Source organism: Phaenicophaeus curvirostris, chromosome 2 (genome assembly GCF_032191515.1).
Source record: "Phaenicophaeus curvirostris isolate KB17595 chromosome 2, BPBGC_Pcur_1.0, whole genome shotgun sequence".
Classification (NCBI taxonomy): domain Eukaryota; kingdom Metazoa; phylum Chordata; class Aves; order Cuculiformes; family Cuculidae; genus Phaenicophaeus; species Phaenicophaeus curvirostris.
In genome coordinates, this window is record NC_091393.1 from 72,472,071 (window position 1) to 72,492,962 (window position 20,892).

The following is a 20,892-nucleotide window of genomic DNA, read 5'->3' on the forward strand; positions in this document are numbered from 1 at the left end:
TCAGATACAGATCACTCCCTTTCCTTTTTTCCCCAATCCTCACAAGGTCTTATTACTTGTGGAGAAGGGGCTAACCTTCTCTCCCAGCACCTTCTCGAAAAAACAGCAATCTCTGTTTCAAAAACTTAATGTTTGAAAGAAGTATCACTTACCCAAAGGTGCGAAATTGTGAATTCCTTCTGCATTATCAGGCTCAGAAGCTAGCACTCTAGCTTTCAAACTGCTGTCTGTTGCTTTGGTGGGACCAGAATCAAGAAATTTCATAATAGTTGAAACCATACTTCTTGCTGTGTTAACAATAGCTCTTGTGCTTGTTACCATGTTGTTACAAATAAGCTGAACACCACCTGTGTATAATGCAGGTCGGGGAGGTGGGGGGGAAAAAAACCAACACTGTTCAGAAGCATGCATCAGATTCTAAGGAAGCTAAGGCTTATTTAGTAAATTTGCTTCTCCAGACATACCTGTACTCCTTATATGCCAAAAATTCCAAAATAAACCTTTTACTTGGTGCAGCTAAGGAAAAGGTACTCTTACCCATATCATGGAAAGCCTTCAGTGCCTCGCTCGTATCCAACACTCGTAAAATGAACCAGAGCAGTGGCTCAGACAACTGACAAGTGGCAAGAGAACCCTAGAAGAAAATGTTAAGAAATACACAGTATCAAGCAAAATTCATATGACAGAAGTATGCGTTAGTCTCCCCTTTTAGCAGGTATAAATCCCAGAGAGGAAAGGCCACCATAGTTGACCTCTCTACCACAAAACAGCAATATCATGCTCCACATGGTTCACTCCTATGCAGAAGTGGTAAGGAAGGGATAAAACTACCAGGAGTAAGCAGCTAAGGATTTGAGAACACGGAAGATTTAAAACACCCACTAACAGGCACAATAAATGTGTTTGCCACCCAAATATAATAAAACATTCAATCCATCCTCAAGCCTTCAGCCAAGAACATTCACAGGACTGTCAAAATTCCTCAATGAAACTCTCCCTCCACCATGGGCAATGGAGGGAGGCTTCCTAACTTGATCAAAGTGAAGTGAGTTTGGAAAACTGTTGACATTTCTTTTACATAGCACTAGTTCAGTTTTCTGAGCTTATTATAGGTTACAGTATCAACTAACCTATAATCTCTTTTAAGCACAGCAGAACTAAGGAAACTTACCTGTCTTCCCATGTACCCACAGGCCATGTAGGTAAGAATTGGCTGAAGCATCACTTGCACTGTTGTTGCTTTTTTACTAAGTGTTGTCAGGATAGTGAACAATCCATCTCCAACCGATATTGCATCTAAGCCACCATGAAAGTTTTCGTGTTTAGTGAGATGTAAGCCACTTGCACCTTAGTGAAAACAGAAACAGTTCAAAGGTCAGAAGCTGAAACCTAACAAACCATTACAGCACAGACGGGAACTCAAGGATATATACATTTATTTTCCATTAAATGTTTATAAGCATTTTACAATCTAAAAATGGGTCAGGTTTCAGGATCATATACATTACTATTAGTGTTCCAAGATACATGCTACCTTCTTATAGTATAAATAGGAAGACATGACTCAGGAAGTCAGAGAATTTAAATCCAGTTTAGGTAAGACCATAAAAATGACTGTAATTAGACTGTAATTACTCTGTGAGGAAACAGATTAAGAACTATAAGGAAACAGAGTTGGAACTATAAGGACTGGAATCACTCCTAGCCAGAAGCAACTAGGTAGTACTTAAGATTTTTTTTTTTTCAGGTAATAATGAAGTTGCGCTTGGGCAGCCGAAAAAAACCCCAATCAAAACCATTTAACATACATATTTCTACTAAACACCTATCCTCTATCTTTACAGCGTTACACCTCAGAATTTATGCATGAATATTTACTGAATATCAATATTCAGCAATATTGACTACACACTGCTGAAACTGAGTATGGAGAGGAAAAGAACAGTCTTCCCAGGGAAGAGATTACCTCCACAAATATAACTGTCTGGCATATGATATCCATCTGGAACAACTTTTAAAAGTGGTTTTATAGATGGAATGATCTTGTTCCTTTTAGAGAAACTGAAGGCATACTAATAAATAAGAATAAAAAATAATGTGTTCAAGCTATCTTTGGAACATGCCTTAGAGAAACATTCCAGCAAGAGAACTGACAGCTGTAGTACTTTGATCACCTCCAAGCTATCAAGAAAGAAAATATTGATAAGGACTGGATGCAGAAAGAGAAAGAAAAGTTAAATGGAATGAACAATGGAGCTGAAGCCAACTATGTTGGGTTTGCTGTGAAGACTTTGAGGCAAGGGGGAGGCAGGATAGGAGGGGAATGGTGTTACTTGCATGATTTTCATAGTCTGTCAACTGAAAAAGCATAAAAACCTAATGAAATAGACAAAATGGTCATAAAAGAAAATCCAACAAATGTTTTAACCTCATGTGAAGAGTGTATCAAGGCCACCCTTGTTCCCAACCAGCTGGCTCATCAGGTGCAATAAATTAACCTAACCGGCATAAATTATGACACTAGAGCCACTATTTATCAGTACACACATACAGATGTCATTTTACTTATCTTTCCTAGGTAGCTAGCATGCTGCATTAGCTATTGCGTTTACTACCATACACTGATAACCGAGTTTTGGATCATATATGAAAGTTGGCTGCAGTCCTGGAGAAATGTTTTGTTCATCAAAATTGTCTGGAGAAAGCTTAATACAGTTCTTCACAAAGAAACTTAAATCACAAATAGCTGTGTTGTATCTTCCCAAAATGCACATAAAAATTAGTTTCAATAACCTATATTAAACAACCTGGAGAGCAACAATCCACTGAAGGGATCAGCTGACCCAGTACCCTGAATTCAATGAAAAAGATTTTGAAACAACACTATCTTTCCAAATTGTCTTTTTAAAAAATACAAAACAACCGCTGCACAGCAATTGGTGATGTAGAGACATCAAAGTTGAGGGGAAGAATTTTTCAATTTCACCCCTAAAAAGCCACATATTGAGAATAAATCATCATTCCCAGGACAAACTACTTTTAGTGTTCATTGCGTATTTGCACAACACCAAGTATCCAGAGTGAAGGAGATGTTCTGCATTAATTTCAGGAAGGTTCCAACAGGGCGAACCAGGCTCTGCCTGTTGGATTAATTTGACTGCTCGAGGCTACTGCTTTGCCCTCAGTTGTTTTTATGACAAAATGAACCACTGGTCTAATATTCACATACTCTCATGCAAAAAGAGAACAAAAATTTTACTACTATTACACCTGCAACAGAGTGCGACCTCTCTGCATATCCTCCAGCAAAAATTTTCCCAGTTTTGCACGTGCAGTAACATTTATGGTATTCCAGTCAGTGGTTTACTTTGTGCAAACAAACTCTATGCTACCATCACAGTTCATAAGCAAGTCACAAAGACAATCTCTATAAGACATCTTAGGTACATGTCTGACAAACAGTGACTTTGCTGTATCATCAGCTTCCTCATTTGTTCGTAGCAGGAAGATCCCACCCACAAATATACAACTGGAACTCCTAGAAAGTGTTCATGAGATTTCTGGTAAAACACAGGAACAGAGAAGTTTGTATTCTGTGCAATGGCTAAATTGTAACTTGTAACAATTAAAAAAAAGAAAATAATACAATACATAGAGAACGTGTCTATAGTAAAAACTGAAGACTAATCCTAATCTATGCATCGAGGCACATGATGTACACAGATTGAAATACAGGAAATGCCATTTAAATACCAGAAAAAGGCTTTTCTATGTTAAGAATGAACAACATAACAGGTTTTCCAGAGCAGCTGTCGAGTTTCCAACCTCAGAGAATTACAAACCCAACTGGACAAGGTACTGAGCAACCTGCTGCTCTCCAAGGCAGGTTCCGAGTTGACTCTGCTTTGTGCAGGGAGGTGGGATGAGACAATCTCCAAAGGCGTCTTTCAACACTGACCATTCTGAGATTCAGCAAATTCAAATGCCGAAAGCATTCTTATTTGGTTTTAATTAAGTCTCCCATCTCATGGTATTTTTTTTTTCCCCACAAACCTGCCCTCCCTTTCACTACTTATCGGCCCCTCTTTTCCTAGCATTTCTGCGACACATTCTTTCATGTATGCACTCAATTTATGCGTTTGTGGAAGCTTTAAATGTTTTACCATCCCAAAAGATCTTTCATTTTATTTACAAAATACCTACCAATAATCATTGCCATAGCGCTGCTGTTACACTGGCCGAGTGCAGACAAAATCTGGCTCATAATTTGTTGGTTTGCTAACACCAAGTCTGCCACATACGCTGTTGATCCTTGAGTATTAGGGTTGCTTCCATTGCCATCTTTGCCTCCTGAAACCTTTTCTTCATCAGACACACTGTCTGTAGTACTGCTTGCTACTGGAACACGGGCACTATATTCTCGGTTGCTTGAGAGAGGCAGTTGAACTAAAATGTTGACCAGCTTTAATAAATCAAACATAAGTTGATCCCTTGTCATTTCTCCACAAACTGCTTTTGCATCACCTGGACGGATAATATTGGCAAAAAGCCCTCCAAAACACGCTCGAGCGCCCACAGAGCTGTCTGAGCCACTGCGAGACATCACTTTGTCTGAACACGTAATGTAATGATGCACAAGGAAGGTTATAGATTCAATTACTGCAGAAATAGTGCTAACTGATACAACTTCAAAATTCTGTTCCAAGGTAAATTCCAGCAGTTTCACTTGTGCATCCAAGGGTCCTTGGCCTGTCTGGAAAGCACCCCTGAAAGAGAAAAAGAAAGAAGAGAAGAAGAAAAAGGAAGAAAAAAGAGATTTCATAGTTCAATATTAACAACTTAAACAGGTTTTGTTGTTTGTGCTTTTTTTTCCTCCTGATTTTTAAGATTAAGAAAGCACACTAGACTCTCAATAAATAAAAATCCAACCATTTTTAGAAATGCATGTTGAAGCACAATTTTATCTTTCACATCCGTCAAGCACGCATAACTTCTTAATATAAAAGTTATCACACAGTCTGTAGAACTTGTTCATGCTATCACTTTCCTGAAAACACTAAAGATCAATGTTTTCTCTGAAAAAGCCTAGAATCCATCTTTTTTTTAATAAAATCATGTCATCTTGTAGGTATAGGCTTGGGAATACAGTACTGTTCAGTTGTGGGTGAAAGGTTTTGCATGCTTGCTGGGAAACTTCATAAAAAGTCATCTAATACTTCAACAGAAATTAAATAATCCAAATGATAACAGGAAATCATAATGTTTTTTCTCACCATAGTTATTTCTTTTGTTCCCCTGAGGCAGGAAGAACAACAGTCAAGTTTTGGCTATCTAAATAGTACATAAGATCATAAGAAGTTACTCAAACTATCACAGATTAGTGTTTGTAGGTTGATTGCCTGAAGGATCTCCTTTAGAGACAAGCTGATCTTTTGAATTGCTTTTACATGTTTGCTGGTGGACTAAAAAATGAATCTTTTGAATCCGTACATTTAAAATAAAACTGGTGCTAATTCTTCAAGTGTGAGTTAGTTACTAATTTTGGACACATTTCTCTATATCTTTCAATACTGATTAATCTTACTGCAACTTTAAAAATTAAATACAGAACAACTCAGTTTATAGAAATAGCCCTGGAGAAAAAACCTCACATTTAATTAATTCCAACAGTAAAATAATGCTTTTCTTCACAATCAACCTTATGCTTTAATCAGACCTGGTGTATTTCAATAACTACCTGAGGACTTAGAAATAACCTTTTCTGGTACATTGCTTCCATTTTATAACATTTCAGTCCCACCTTTGGTTTGTCTCAAAAAAATTTAACACATTTCCAAAACCATCCATTTAGTGGTGTCATCAGCTTATTTCAAATAAATTGTGGCATGTAGACATGCATTCCCAGACTCACTGAATTAATGACTTTACTGTATTACGACATTTCTAGTCTAAATGATTCATCATCAACGTAACCTGGTAAACTCCACTGATCCAATTTAAGTTACTGAGGTAAAATCTCTTAGAGAAAGCCTGTCATGGTTTAAGCCCAGCTAGTGACTAAGCCCCACACACCCGCTTGCTCACTCCCCTCAGGTGGGATGGGGGAGAGAATCAAAGAGTGAAAGCAAGAAAACTCTTGAGCTGAGATGAAGACAGTTTATGAGTTAAGCAAAAGTCATGTGCACAAGCAAAGCAAACCAAGGAATTAATTCACTATTTCCCATCCCAGCCGTGTCCCCTTCCAGCTTCTTGTGCAACCCAGCCGGCTCACTGGTGGGGTGGGGTCTCACAGAAAAGATCTTGACTCTGTGTAAGCAGGGCTCAGCAGTAATGAAATCTGTGTTACCAACACAGTTTTTGCAAAAATCCAAAGCACAGTTCCATGCTAGGTGTTATGGAGGAAATTGACTCTGTCCCAGCCAAAACCAGCAAAAAGCCAAAACTGTTTTCTGTATAATTAAAGAATAGATGATACCAAACTGCCATCTACTGGGAAGCCAGAAACTGAGTAAGCTCACCCCCAGTTATAAGAAGTATTTGTCTGGGGATGAGCAGAACATCAATATCAGAAATAAACGATAATTCCCAATATACTTCAGACCAAACAAATGTCACAATTTCTGCATACCGCTATATATGCAACAGTCTTGTGCCCATTGGCCTAGCCTTGAAGAAGCAGAGCTGTAAAAGACAAGTCATAAGATCTTATCTCTCCCCTGGACAGGGCACTCCTCTACACTAGTGGGAAGACGTCAATAAGCCTAACCAGTACAGTGGGGGAGTCTAAGCAGCTTTTTAGTGCTTCTGTTCACTGTCTCTCACACGCAGACAGCTGTGTGTAGATTCCAGCCACACTTTTCCACATGCCAGAAGCATCCCAGATTCTGCTGTTACTGGTTCAGCAAAAGCAAGCAGTATGACAAGGCGTGACATACACAAGGACAGTGGTCATTCACACTCTCACAGATTTTGAAGAGGGTACAATAGGAAAGAAATAGTTAATATTTACCTTTCTGTTGAAAGTATATGTATTAATTTCAATAAAAATTCACTGAACATCTGAGGACAAGTTGAAGAAAGGTGCACTTGTAACCGAGTAAGGAATTCTTGCATAGCTTGCGTCGCTGTTGGTCCAACCTAGAGGGAAAGGCAATTTAGTAAGTATTATATAAACCGAAATGTCTTTAAGGACATTAAGCTGTATCTAACAAAGATTTTCTAAGAACAGAACAGTAACTAGCTTTCTGAAAAATTTTACAGAGTCTTCCCAATAGAACTATTCTGTACCAATTTATATTGTGTGCTTTTCTACTTCTAATCATGATGAAGTAAATAATTCAGTTCTTTGTCCAAAACTAATTTTGCAGCCTGCGACTTATCTTTTCAGCAAGAAAAACTACACTTCACAAAGAATACAGGTCTGTGCTCACTGGAATGTTTTTTTTCACAAGCTACACATTTACATGTAAGTGCTTTAAATTAATGGCACTGCTCAATGTTCAGCTTCTGGAAAAGCCTATGTGTTTTCTGGAAAATACTGGAAGTACCAGGCATTTTCTGTCTCCTAAACTAAGTGTTTCTAAGACTCCTGTCAAATATTAAATACAATGAAGTTAACTTGGGCTTTTTTTGGTCACTATTCACAGATGTTTCAAAGATTGCAAAAAGCCAAAAAATATTAGTTGAAATAAGGAGAAACAGCAAACACCCTATGAATTCGGAGAACAGGCATAAAATAAAACCATCATTTTCAACTCTGGAATTATTAGATATATAAACATCATGTTCATCGGCATTTTTATCCCAAATGAACAAGATTATAGGAAACTAACTGAATTCAATTACTTTTTCATGCACTCAACTAAGAAATTTTAACATGGAATACATTTACTGACACGTTGCATGGCATTTTCTCCATGTGCCAATTCTTTTACTAGTTCTAAAAATGTACAATCACTACTCAAGAGTATATCACCAACGCAGACTTCCCTATAGCTGCTCATTAGAACCAACTAAGACTATAACCAAAAAAAGAAACAAGCCAAGGAAGTAATACATTATGAATAACACATTCATGTCAAGCATATTGAAATACTACTACAAAGAGTTTTTCTCTTAATTGATAGATACCTGTGGACTGTGTTGATTTGTTCCATGAGGATTAGTGCCGGAAAGGAATTTCACTAACACATGAATGAGGTTTGGATCTGACACCAACAATTGGGCAGTACTTTCCTGAGCTCCAATGGCACTGCTTGGACCAGCTTAAAAATAAAGACATGTAAATTAAAACTGTAACTTTAATCAAGTATGCCCCTTATACTTATTTCATGATGTGCAAATATTCTCAGCAAAATCAGCTACTGAAAGCTGTTTACTCAGGACTACAATTTTGAGTGAAGATTTTCCCATTAAGTATGGCTATAAACCACCAAAACTGTTCCAAGCATACTAATGAAATATTCCTGAAAATAGAGTTTCATTTTGTAGAAGCTATACATACAGACATTTTGCTTGGCTTCTCTTTGCTAGTCCAGTACTTTAATGGGGCACCAGTGCGTCAGTTAGTTTGCCAGAAAGAGATGACATGTTCAGTTATCCAGCAAATAGTCACGATGCTTTTGTCCTTGGTACATTCAGAGACTTCTTGTCACTGACTAAAACTATAACAGATAACTCTGAGGACCAGAAGTAGAATGACATCCTTCAATGATAAAACAAGTGAGCTGCATTAAAGGTGAAGTCTTACTCATTCAGTAGTGGTACAATGAATCCATTCAAAACACAGCTTCAAGAAAGCATAGCTACCTACTGAATCAAAATATGTATTCTTATAATATTATATGTATCTAAACAAAGTTACAAGTTATTAAATGCTGAAGGTGTGTTCTCCTTCAGACTCTCTCATCACACATAAAAGACTAAATTAAGAGGAAATGATGCTCTGTTACAGAAGGCTGGCATCTTTTCACATCCCAAGATAAGATTCTTAACTAGAGCAGCTGTTAGAAGAACCATTCTGTTTATCATTCACAATAATTGCCTTAAACTAAGGAAAATCAAATCAAAATATTAAATTAAATAAGAGATCCCAACATTTCTATCAAAAACAGAATTAGACCCTAACTGCTTCCATCTTAGTTGAAAAGCTTTCAGAGCAATGAAATAAAATAGCGTCAGAAAGACACTTGCTATGAGAACAAATCCTTATGGGAAGATGAAAGAAGTAGTTAATTCACAGCAAGATTTTTCCTTATCACATGCCTTTTTATTCACAAACTATAAACATAGAATCATAAAATCATTTTGGTTGGAAGAGACCAGAAGTCCAAATTATTTTTAAAAATAAGTGGACAAAGCTCACGAAATGTTCATACTTTTATTTGAAAGAGACACATACTTCCATGCTTTTCCTGCATTTCTGTATGAGACCTTCACAGAGAGAAGGTATTTCACTTTCTTCAGAGACTTTGAATAACCTATGAGGTCTATAACAATGAGTAAAACCACTATTCACTGTTGTTCTTTTTTAAAAAGCAGAACAAGACAAACTTGTCCTTGAACTACAGCTTTTAAAATATATATGCTTGCATTTTTTTGAACAAGGCACATCTGGGGTGTAGCTTCAGCCAATTGTTCACTCAGTGTTCCTTTGAAGGTACCATTCTTTAAAAACTCCAGCTTTTCCCTGCCGTGTTCATCTTCACTTGTTAACTAATTAATTAAATCTGGCTATTTGTGAAGACTTTACATCTTAACATGAGCAGATGTTACATTAGAACTTTCCCAGATTGACAGTTCCAGCCCATCTCCTCTTCACAAGCAGCAGCCAAGTCCACATCCTAACCCTCCACTCATTTCCTTCCAGGATTAGAAGACTCCATGGTTTTTCTACTGTTTAATGATACAGCTGAAGCCATAATTAAATAAATACATATTCATTACTTCCTACATTAGCTTATTTTTATATTTCCAATTTAACAGCTGATAATATCACTGCAATGTAAAACCCTGCTTTTTTTTTCCTACATTGTATTTGTAGTCTGACATGCTTTGTGTGATATTCTAACTCAGATTTCAGGATGCATCTACATCATCTGCTCTGTGAGATAACATTTATGCTTAAAACACTGCTCTCAAACAGTATTGCTGGTGACAACAATAAAAGATAAGCAAAAGGGCACGTGAGGAGAGCACGAATAATTCTTGCTAAAGGAACAGATGAGTATGCACTATGAGAATGATTTGAGAGATGCCAGCTGAGCAACTGTAGCTCTGAGAAATTCTTCTTAGCCAGGTGTCACTGTAGATTTGCTTCTACCCACCTGCCTTCACATGGCATTAAATGGTTCTACATGTCACCCATCAAATACTGATTTTAAATATCATCATTGCAAAAACTGTCTCTGGATCTTGTAACCAGTTAAGGTCACTGTTCTGAAAACAAATGGCCAGGGGTATTTGGTTTATCTCTGAAAAATATCTCACAATTCTCAGGTAGAGGAAATAAACCCAACTAAAAATCCTTGATTATTACTTTAGAGATCTCATGTTTCGGAAAATAACTAAGAAACAGCTTTGAAAATAATATCAGGATGAGATCTCTAGAACTGCCTCATGACAAGGTCTTCTAATTCATTGGTCTCTTGAAGAAATGGTGACCAAGACTGTCACCTTCAGAATACAATAGTTTAGAAGTGGGTTGAAAGATACTACCGATAAAACACAGATAAGGCAAAACCCTTATCAAGAATGGATGGAAGAATATGACAAAGCACTGCGCCTTTGCCCACTCCTTTTTATTCCCTTTTCTTTTGTTTCCTTTCTTCTTTTTCAATGAATGACTGGGGAAAACAGAATAGCTGAATGTTAATATGTGTATCAAATGGCAATAATGCATCTCAACTAAAGAAAGCAAACTTAAAGAGAAGGTTCACTCAGAAGGCTTTGAGATCCAATGGTTTAGAAAAAATAGTGATAATGGGAATTTTTCGCTGTTAAAATGCCAGCCTGCAAAAACTGTTTAGAGAATCAGCTGTGACCCACCTCTAAGCTGGTTTTCAGTTTCCAAACCAGAAAATACGATCATCTAATGATATCTAATGACACACATGCCTGTCTGTCAGTGTCAGAGCACAACACTGATCCTCAAACCACTTGGAAGAGATTTACACATGGTCTCAGTGGTACACAGTTTTTGGAGACTGCTAGTCTACACTGACAAACCCAAGTGTTGAAAACACAGGAGTTAACTGCAGGCACTGTTCTGCCACAACTCAGGCTATGTTCTACTCTCAAATACCAAGAATAAGATGGAGGTGTCAATTTGAGAATATCAGTTGTCTTCCACTAATTTATTCACACCTCTACTGCTTCACCTAATAGCAAAACTTTCAGCAGATTTTTGTGAGACTGATCTCTAAACAATAACACAGAAAAGGGTCAGAATGTGAAAACCTGAAGAAAAAAGTGCATCCCAAGGGCAATGATTTGAAATGGCACATATGAAAAAAAGAGATTCATAAGTATCTTTGAGGAAAACCATGGAGATGAGCTGTGCTATCACAGGATGGCAAATTACTTCATAGATGTGTGATCTTCAGGTGGCTCCATGTTTCTTTCTTCTGTAATTACTGTCTTTAGTCATATGCTTTGAGTGAAAACAGAATTTATATGAGTTCTGACTTGGTCTATCATGTAGGTTTTAAATGGTTCCAGTCTCCAAGTTCTTACTACCTGATTTTTTCTTTAGCCTTGAGGACAAGGCTACAAAAGAATAGCGAGCCATGTAGGAGCTTAATTTCTTCCTTTACAAATGACATCCTTTAATTTCTAACAGTCTTGTAGCAAAATCTCATTCAAAAAGGGATATTATTTCTTATGTATTATGGAATAATATACAGAATGTGAAATAAATTGTTGTGCACAGGGAAATTAAATGAAAGGGCTGGATTTCTTTTTTAATAGATTCAGTTCCTAGGGGCTTATTTTCAGACAGCTTAACATAAGCAATGATTGGTGCCTGCAAATTTACAAAAATATTCCTACTGCATAAGAAAAACAATTTCTTGCACAGCACCTTAATCCTTCCTCTCTGCTACCTCTTTCAATATTACAAAGCTAATTCCCAAGGATCATTAGCTAGTCCTATAATTCATTTTTAGGAGCCATTGTCAACTTACTAGAAGTGATGTTTCTCTTTTACTACTAGGGTTTCAGTTTCCACAGTACAAGCAATTCAAGGAGCCCACTCTTGAAAAGGTTGATGTTATGGAGAACCAACAAAAGTACACATACAATGAAGGGAAAGTTCTGGTAGACCTTCAGATGGGAATACTCATCTGTACACCACTAAAATAGGCAATATAAAAGAAAAAAAACAATGACAACTTACCATTAAGCTGCATATTTGTCATGAGAGTGAGGCTATGAAGCACAAGGCACCATGTCCGGAGTAAGGTATTAGGATACCATGCCAGAACTGACAGGAAGCTAGTTACTGAAGCTGTCAAGTAAAACATGTTTTTCAAGCTTTAATCTTCATGAATTACTATAAATGTCTTACTTTTACTGTAAGTTGCTATATTTATTATTACCAATATTACTGTTTGTTGCATTTACTGCATTTTGACAGTTATTGTTGCAGGAAATTAGGAAAGAAGCCTCACCAAAACTTCACAGGAACTGGCCCACAAAACTTTCTACTATGCCCACACTCTGATGTCTCAGAGAAAACAGGTTCATTATAGCCCAAAGCACAAATGCCTGCTATCACCAAGATATCAAGCATTTTTGTAGACAATACAAATTACTTTGTGAGAAAGAAATTGGACATCTCTGTACTAGACTAGTAGACTGATGCCAAGGCATAGCAGTGCTTCCCCTTCCAATGACTCCCTTGATAATAAAGGGATCACAGGATATCATATAAGGAGAAAAAAAATTGTCAGAGAATTACATACAAGTGCACAGCTCATCTTAGAACTGCCTTTTAAAAAGTCTGCTTGGGAGTAAACCACAAATCTCACAATTTAATTTTTGATGAAATTATGCAAATTCAAGGAATCATCTCTCAATTACATACTAGCTACAAAATTTTTAAGTTAACGAGCCAAAGAGCTCTTTAATAAGAACACAGAAATCATCTCAATGTTGATCTTACTCGAATACTTATCTTAATACTTTTTGATTATAAGCAAAAATTGAGAACTTAAAAAAAATCTTCCTGAGAATGAATATTCCATATTTATTGTATTTTTACCTTGGTTCAAGGAAATGACAGGTATTCGGTTAGCGTTATAAAGGAAAATGTCAGCGCCGCTATCTTTACTTCCAGAGGAGCTGGAATTTAGGCTTAACGTGAGCCATAACTGTAAAAGGGACTCAAGCTGAAAAAAAGGGGGAAAAAATACAGTATCAGATCAAACTCAACTGTTTTTCTAAAACTCCAGAGCACAAAAGGTTACCTGCTTTTATTTTAATCTACATTCCCAGGTGCTAGAGTTTCACTGATAACACACAAACTCACACTCTCACCTTTACTGGATTTGAAGATTCTGACAAACATAACATTCAAAGGGAATTCAGCATAACTAGCAAATGCTTCCGCTATTCTTTTGTAATTTATTTCTTCTAAATGTAGTTGTTTCTCGTAAAAATTTTCTTCAAACTTTAGTAAAGAAACCGCAGCTTTACACACTGCTCAGAAATGCCTGTATCATAAGCATACATCTGTAACACGGGTTTGCTTGTAAGCTTTAGGAATGTCTCGATATATTCAAGTCATTTTTAAAAGTCAATTGAAATAATTCAAAATGCCAATTTAATTAGTGGGAAACTCCTTTACTATCAGAGAGGCGTTGATGCTTACTCTGAATAACTCCTTTAAAGTAAATAACTATTTAGATATTTGGGGAATCATCAAGGTCCTTTACCCCACAAACTGAATTTTGGATGAGATATTTAAAGAACACTTGAGGGATGGAGTCAGCTACACAATTAAAATATGAACAGGTAGGCAGGCACTTAATCACTCACATATAGGACAGATGATATTCCTTTGAATGTATCAGGAAAAGCATTGCTAAACCAATGACTTATTAAAAACTATACTTCCAGTTTTAGCACTTTGGATCACTGGATATTTCAGGATGGAAGGGACCTCTGGAGGTTATTCAGTCCAAACTTCTGCTCAAGGCAGGTCCATCTAAGACAGCTAATCATAGAATCACAGAATCACTAGGTTGGAAAAGAGCCACTGGATCATCGAGTCCAACCATTCCTATCAAGATTGGGTTGCTTGGGGGTTTTACTCAGCTGGGTTTTGAAAATCTTCACAGATGGAGACCGCATCCTTAGTGACGCTTCGCTAATAGGCAAATCATTATCTTTCAGCGAACCTAGTAACTTGTTTTTGAATATGAAAACATATAGACTCTTCTTTACTGTAACAAGAAACGTCCCATTTGATAAAAGCTTTCAGCACCTTGTCTATTATATTATTGGTACTGTTGTCCATGACAACTCCATAAGCAATAAAGCACGTAACAGGTTACTTGCCTGCTAGCTCATAAGATATACAGGAAAACAACTTTCAAATTTAGAGAGAAATACTATCAAAACATTTCAAAGTCCACAGTCTATACCTGAACATGGTGGACTTGTAGCATGGAAAAGAGTTTGTTGAAGCATGCACTCAGCATAGGTACAGATGACAACTGTACAATCAGCTGGGCATTTTGGTTAGCAGCATGTAATCCTCTTAGCAACGCATCATCCGTTCCACTAGGAGACTGGCTTACTAGAAAACAAAACAAAAAATGCCACCCCCCCAAATTATTTTGCAAAAGTTGCTAAAAGTAATTTCATATTTATTTCCTTGTATTTTATAATTAGAGGAAAACACTTATTTTATAATTTACAAAAATCTTGAACATAGTGTTCAGCTAAGTTGGACTATTGATTGCTGTAAGAGGCTAATGCTGTGATGGAAAGGGTATGCCTTAAATCAATCATACCGTGGAACAGCATACTTGAATGTCAGACATCTCCATCTTCACAAAAAACCTGTTTTTAAATATATTTTCAGAGTCCTTGCCAAACATGTATTACAGGAGTGTCCTGCTAACACTGTGGCATTGCAAAAACCTCAAATATCTCTTTCATGCATTATGGTAAAACTACCAGAGTCAGTAATAAACTTCCAGAAAATAAAGATTGAGGATGTTGCTAAACTTATTCCTAATAACTGCATGCATATTAAGGTACTCTGAGAGCTACAAAGAAGCACCTCGTAACAAGATGGGCAGTGTAACTCACTTGAAAGTATGTTCAAAAGTAAATCAGCATCATGATTTTATACCATAAAGCTTACTTAAAAGGTGAGTTCAAAAGTGTATTCAAATATTTTCAGTTTCATCACTCAACAGGTGAAACTGTCTAGTACAGAGTAGCTTTCAAATAGCGGAAATTTCACACTGAACCCAAGAATGAAGCCTCACAAAACCAGGAGATTTGACATTCACTTTCACCTTGATAGAAAAATGAAAATAATTCCTCCATTGTACTATTACCCAGTGTAAAAGGAACCCTGCATACTTGATCAGTGTCACAAAATGTCTTAAATATGTGTACACAATTAAAAACCTGAATAAATAAATATATCTAAAGCTCAGCTTAACAAGAAAATTCAAGTGAAATATAACTTCTCCTAAGCTGCAGAAAATATCAGTACAAATTTCAAAGCATCATGGTCATTATGTGAAAAGAATGATTTGATAACATATAGTTAGTTACATGCAGGAGATGTGTTTGTTAATGCTTGTAGAATTGAATCAGCCTCCAGGGTGGACATCATTTTCAGCATCAGCTCAGCCTGCTGTTCAAGTCCAACTTCGAGACGTGCATCTAAAGCTAAAAAAGGCAACAAATGGGGGAAAACTGAATAATAGCAAAGACATATATAATTAGTTACTGACTTCCTGTGCAATGTCCACAAAAAAACCCCTCAGTATCACTAAGAGGAAGATTCACTTTTACATATGACAGAAGCAGAACATAGAACTTATACTCTGAATTGAATAGAAGATTCTTAGATGTGAAATAAATAATTAGTAAAATTCTAAATTTCTGTGAAATACTTTTCACGGGGACTTTAATAACACACATGCCTACATCAGCATATGTTAAAGCCTGTCTATGTAAGTTAGGAGCTCCCAAACAAGTACCAAAAAGCTGTTTTTCCCCAGCATGGCAAGAGAAGACATCTACCACACAAGCTGAATGCTATTTCAAACTAAACACGTGTGCCACTTCATTTCTTAGGGGTCAAGACAACTATCTGAAGTATCAGCCAACTACACAGTGCTTCCAAGACTTCCTGAAAAAACAGCAATGACTTAAAACTGCCTACAAGCATGTGTTCAGAAATGTTAGAAAATAAGACTTCCTGCTGTTAGGCTGTTTTAAATATAAATCTCACATAATATTCTCAGTTACCACAGAAAAACTGTGTCATATAGAAAATTTAATTCTTTTCACTTAATGCACATAGAGAATGCTAGCATAATTTGATATGCAAAAGTGTCGAATACAGTACCACAGAAAAGATAACTTTGGTTCATTACTTACCTTGAGAGACTGATACGCTCACAGTTTGTGAACCATTTTTCTCTGTAGTCGCTGGTGGTTTTGCAACCGGAATTCCAACACTTCCAATGTAAGGATTGTAGTTGTAGGTGCCATAATCAGCACCCCAGTAATCGTACCAGGTGCTGCTTATAGGCTTAAAAAAGCAAACACAACAAACAAGAAAAAATAAACATCAACTCTTTAAGACTGCCCAATTACAACAATAGACTTGGTAACAATAAACATTGAAGTTACAGAAATTTTAAACCAGAAGATTGAATCCAATAGCTTTAGAAAGATTTGCTTCACTTTTTATTGCAGTATAACCTACTGAATCCTTAGTGGTTGTCAAAATCCAACAACGCAGTTACCTGTCTTGAAGATTCAAGACTCCAGTTTGAAAATATTATCATCATTTTTTATTCACACATTTGTATCATACCGTAAATTTGAAAGAGAAGTATCACACATATTCTCAGAAGTTATTTATCAAGACTGAATACTGTATTATTAGCTGTGCTACTGAAGTACCTTGAAGCCTCAGTGAGGCTCAGGGATTATTTGGATTGGGCTGTGCAAAAGAAAGCTGAATAATCTCTACTCAGCTGTCATCATCTAACACACTTCAAAAGCATACAGGAAGGCTGTGTACACCTGTCTGTCTTTTTAATGGCAAAATCTAACATCAGCTGTCACTTTACAGATACAGAAGTAAATCATAAGAAGGATTAAGAATGAAGATCATGCAAGATGACTGTGCATTAAATGGACTAAGGAGCACTGGCAAATGAAATGATAGCAGAAAAAAGGACAAGGGAAGTATCAATAACAAAAATTAAGCAATCACTGGAATATTTTGTTATGCTGAGAACTAAAGGAAAAAATTTTACATGACAGGTAATCAGGGTAATCAGTGGAAGGACATATGAGGAGATAAAGGGGAAAAAAAAAGAAAATTCAGTTGTTTGAGCCAGTGGTAAGAAAGATAATTCAGGTTCCTTCAAATGAGGCTGAAGGTTTAAGTCAATAGTAAGAGGAGTGGGAAAACTCCAACTGAAAATGTCGTATTTATGAACAGAGAAGAGAGACTCAATAATTTATACAGAACAGTTGTTTTTCTTCACAATCAAAATGTTTTTGTTAGATATATGCTTAGATATATACATAGAGTATTACACCTAAACGTAATTTTACTACTTCTGACATTTCAAGCATGAAAGCATTAAATAATTTTCTTGGTCCACAGTGAAATAGTTTTTGAAGTTAGTTTCTTCTCTTCATAGTCTGAGCACTGGCTAATGCTGACTTGTTTTTTTTAAATGCCATAGTAATGTTATTAACGCTTAAGATCAATGACAGAAGCAAATGGCACTCAACACAAAAGGATAAGACTAGATCTTATTTTCTTTCTGTATTATGCTTTTGTTGTCTCTAATGTGCTAAAGTACGAATAAACTCAGAACCTCATTTGTACAGATACCTTAATGCAAAAGCGAAATATTTTGGGGTCAACTGAGACTTGAATATATCTGAAATGTGAATACAATCTTTCCTGTCATTCTACATTAACCATTATGAAAAGCTCAAACCAGGTCAAAGATAGAGAATACCACTAATCAAGAACTGTAATAATGGAAGAATTTTACTATTTCACATGTAAAGGTTACCCTGAAAACTCAAGTGTGCCATACCTTGAAGACTTTGGCTGCAAGAGGATCTTTTTCCAAATCAATATCCAAAGGATCAATATCAACCTCCATCAAGTCCTGCAGTAATTCAAGGTCAATGTCCTTATCTTTCTCCAAAGATGACAGAGGTGGAGCACCTTTGAATGTTAAAGAGTATTAATACTACCAAGTACAGATCATAAAATTGTAAAACCATTTCTTTCCTTGCCAGATGTAAAACTAAGTTGAAGAATTGCTCATATGCTGCCTACATTTTCAGAATCTAATTATTCTGTTACCAAAAATACTTTACTGATATTTTGATAATGAGTAACAGCAAAGGTCTGACTTTTTTTCAGCATACATATATATACAAACGTCAAGATTATGAACTAATTTACCTGTGATGTCATGTGTCAAAGGCTCATCTATCGTTTCCACTAATTGAACTGTGGCTTGCTGGAGAGAGTCATCAGATTCCCCAGCAGGAGCTCCAGCATCTTCTCCCAAAGCACTTTCTTCCATAGCTTCAGCTGCTATGGGTGCCAACAACTCTCCTATGTAGTAGATAAAGCAGACAACTCAATTTCAAGCTTTATTCCAGTCACAAATTGACATCCCAGTGTCTATGTCAACTGTCTCTCTCTCTTCACCTAACTAAATTCTCTAAGGGTTACTTCCTCCAGGGGAAGAGTTCCGAATAGTTCAAATAATCATGGTCATATAAATGTTAACTTCTCAACATACAAGCCCATAATTCAGGATTGACTGTAACTGCAACTTTAGATTGTATTTTTTTACACAAGAATCTCATTGTTACAATTATTTTTTTTTTACTATCCTGAGTGTCAGCAGATGCTAATATAATAAACTCTGAAGCACTAATCAAAGAAAGTTACAAATGTAATGTATATTCTGAAGAATGTGAACTTAAAGCAAACCTGCTAGAATATCCTGCAGCATACAAGTCAGAGAATACTGAGCCCATGCTCCTCCCCAAGAGATGTCTCCTCTGTTAAAGTCAGTTCCAACGAGAAGCAGCAATAATCTTTCCAACTGAGTTTCATTTACAATCTCACATAAATGAATTGTTGGTCTTGTAGCATTTGCAATTCTAGCAAGAACCTATAGGAAAAAAGAAATATATGTCTATTCATTTTTAGCACTATGAAAATATGTAACTTTAATTTCTATGAGTATTATATTTTGCTTACAAGAAATCAGGTGCTTTTACTAGCTTGTATTTTAGAATTTTACAAGCATAATTATATATTTTTTAAAGTACTTTTTCTATGCAATTTGGAAGCTACCATATCATAAGTTACACAAAAGGTGACAGATCAGAAGAACTACCTCACCAGCAAATACTAGAAATTTTAATGCTGCTGCTAATTTTTACCATAAAGCCAGCAAAACCGTAGCAATATCACAGAAAGGTAATTCACTTCAGACTCCACTGCAGCTACAGAGTGATGTTCCATGTTCAGTTTACCTTACAAACAAACAGAAGTAAATCTGCATGACAAGTAAAGTCCATGGATAAGAGAAAGAGTGCCAGCTTCTGCACGACAGAAATACAACGTTCATGTGCCAACGTAAATGGAAGTGGTTCAATTTCTGGAGTTTCTTTTGTTGTTGATACTTCTGTATCTAAAGTAGAACGAGGCCATTCTGCAGTCCGACGTAAGCGTATTAAGTCCTTGAAGTGCTGCAGAAATTAAATTTGAAACAACACATTTTAATCCCCTCCCAGTGAAATTCTGAGGCAGCATTAACAGCAATTGCAAAACACTAAAAAATGAGAGTCAAAGAATATATGTCAATCTGGAATGGAATTAAGGCTTTATTGGCAGAAATTTGTTTTGGCAGCATGTTATCTCAGGTGTCAGACCCATAACCAAATTATCCAGTTCTGTGCAAGTGCCACTCAAGCCTTTATATTTGCAATAAAACATATTGAGAACATTTATTTTAGAAATTTCTTTCCTATTTCCACACTTGTAAATAAAGCTATGGTTACCATGAAGCAAATAGCATATATAATACTCTAATATGGGAATTTACCCTCTCAAGAATGTTGACTTCTCAGTTCTCCACATTAGGTAAATCATCAGTAACTTCTAACTTTCTTAACAGTTCCATGGTACAAAGTGTCCATTAACCACCTTAAATTGAACTAGCCTGATACTTGATCAGGGCTCTAAACTACCACCTTTTTGACATATCTATAAATTCAATGGAAAAAAGCAGGTGCTTTTATTATTCCTCCCATTCACCAAGGGTACACATTTAGCAGCTCATTTAATTTTATCAGCTACATGAGGGGGTTAAAATTAGATAACACAAACTCACTTAAGCAGTAGCTACTGCTTAAGCAGTAGCTTAAGCAGCAGTAGCTAGACCAGAGAAGGAACTATTTACTAACACAAGGGTTTCAGTTTTTTCCTAAATGCAATACATTTTTTAAGTTACTCACAACTTGTCATAACTGAAAGTGATTAGTAGGCGAAGTAGTAAAAACTGCATGAAATGCAACTATCAAGCGTACAGCAACACCACAACTAGATGTTAAGGCACTGCACTGGTCAACATGCTT

General features: G+C 36.3%; 1 protein-coding gene across 7 annotated transcripts in view; it reads right to left on the bottom strand.

Annotated features, from left to right (window-relative positions):
• BIRC6 (baculoviral IAP repeat containing 6) overlaps positions 1-20,892 on the bottom strand; it is a 180,203-nt gene that overhangs the window by 86,192 nt on the left and 73,119 nt on the right. For all 7 annotated transcript variants that reach the window (XM_069852465.1, XM_069852462.1, XM_069852459.1 and 4 more), the window contains exons 35-49: positions 19,789-20,004; positions 19,238-19,421; positions 18,698-18,853; positions 18,321-18,454; positions 16,630-16,783; positions 15,796-15,912; positions 14,646-14,800; positions 13,262-13,388; positions 12,395-12,505; positions 8,131-8,264; positions 7,010-7,137; positions 4,204-4,766; positions 1,172-1,347; positions 538-634; positions 153-347 (exon numbers count right to left, since the gene is read on the bottom strand). In XM_069852465.1, the coding sequence (XP_069708566.1) occupies positions 153-347; positions 538-634; positions 1,172-1,347; positions 4,204-4,766; positions 7,010-7,137; positions 8,131-8,264; positions 12,395-12,505; positions 13,262-13,388; positions 14,646-14,800; positions 15,796-15,912; positions 16,630-16,783; positions 18,321-18,454; positions 18,698-18,853; positions 19,238-19,421; positions 19,789-20,004 (2,647 nt within the window). The remainder of the gene's footprint in view (positions 1-152; positions 348-537; positions 635-1,171; positions 1,348-4,203; positions 4,767-7,009; positions 7,138-8,130; positions 8,265-12,394; positions 12,506-13,261; positions 13,389-14,645; positions 14,801-15,795; positions 15,913-16,629; positions 16,784-18,320; positions 18,455-18,697; positions 18,854-19,237; positions 19,422-19,788; positions 20,005-20,892) is intronic.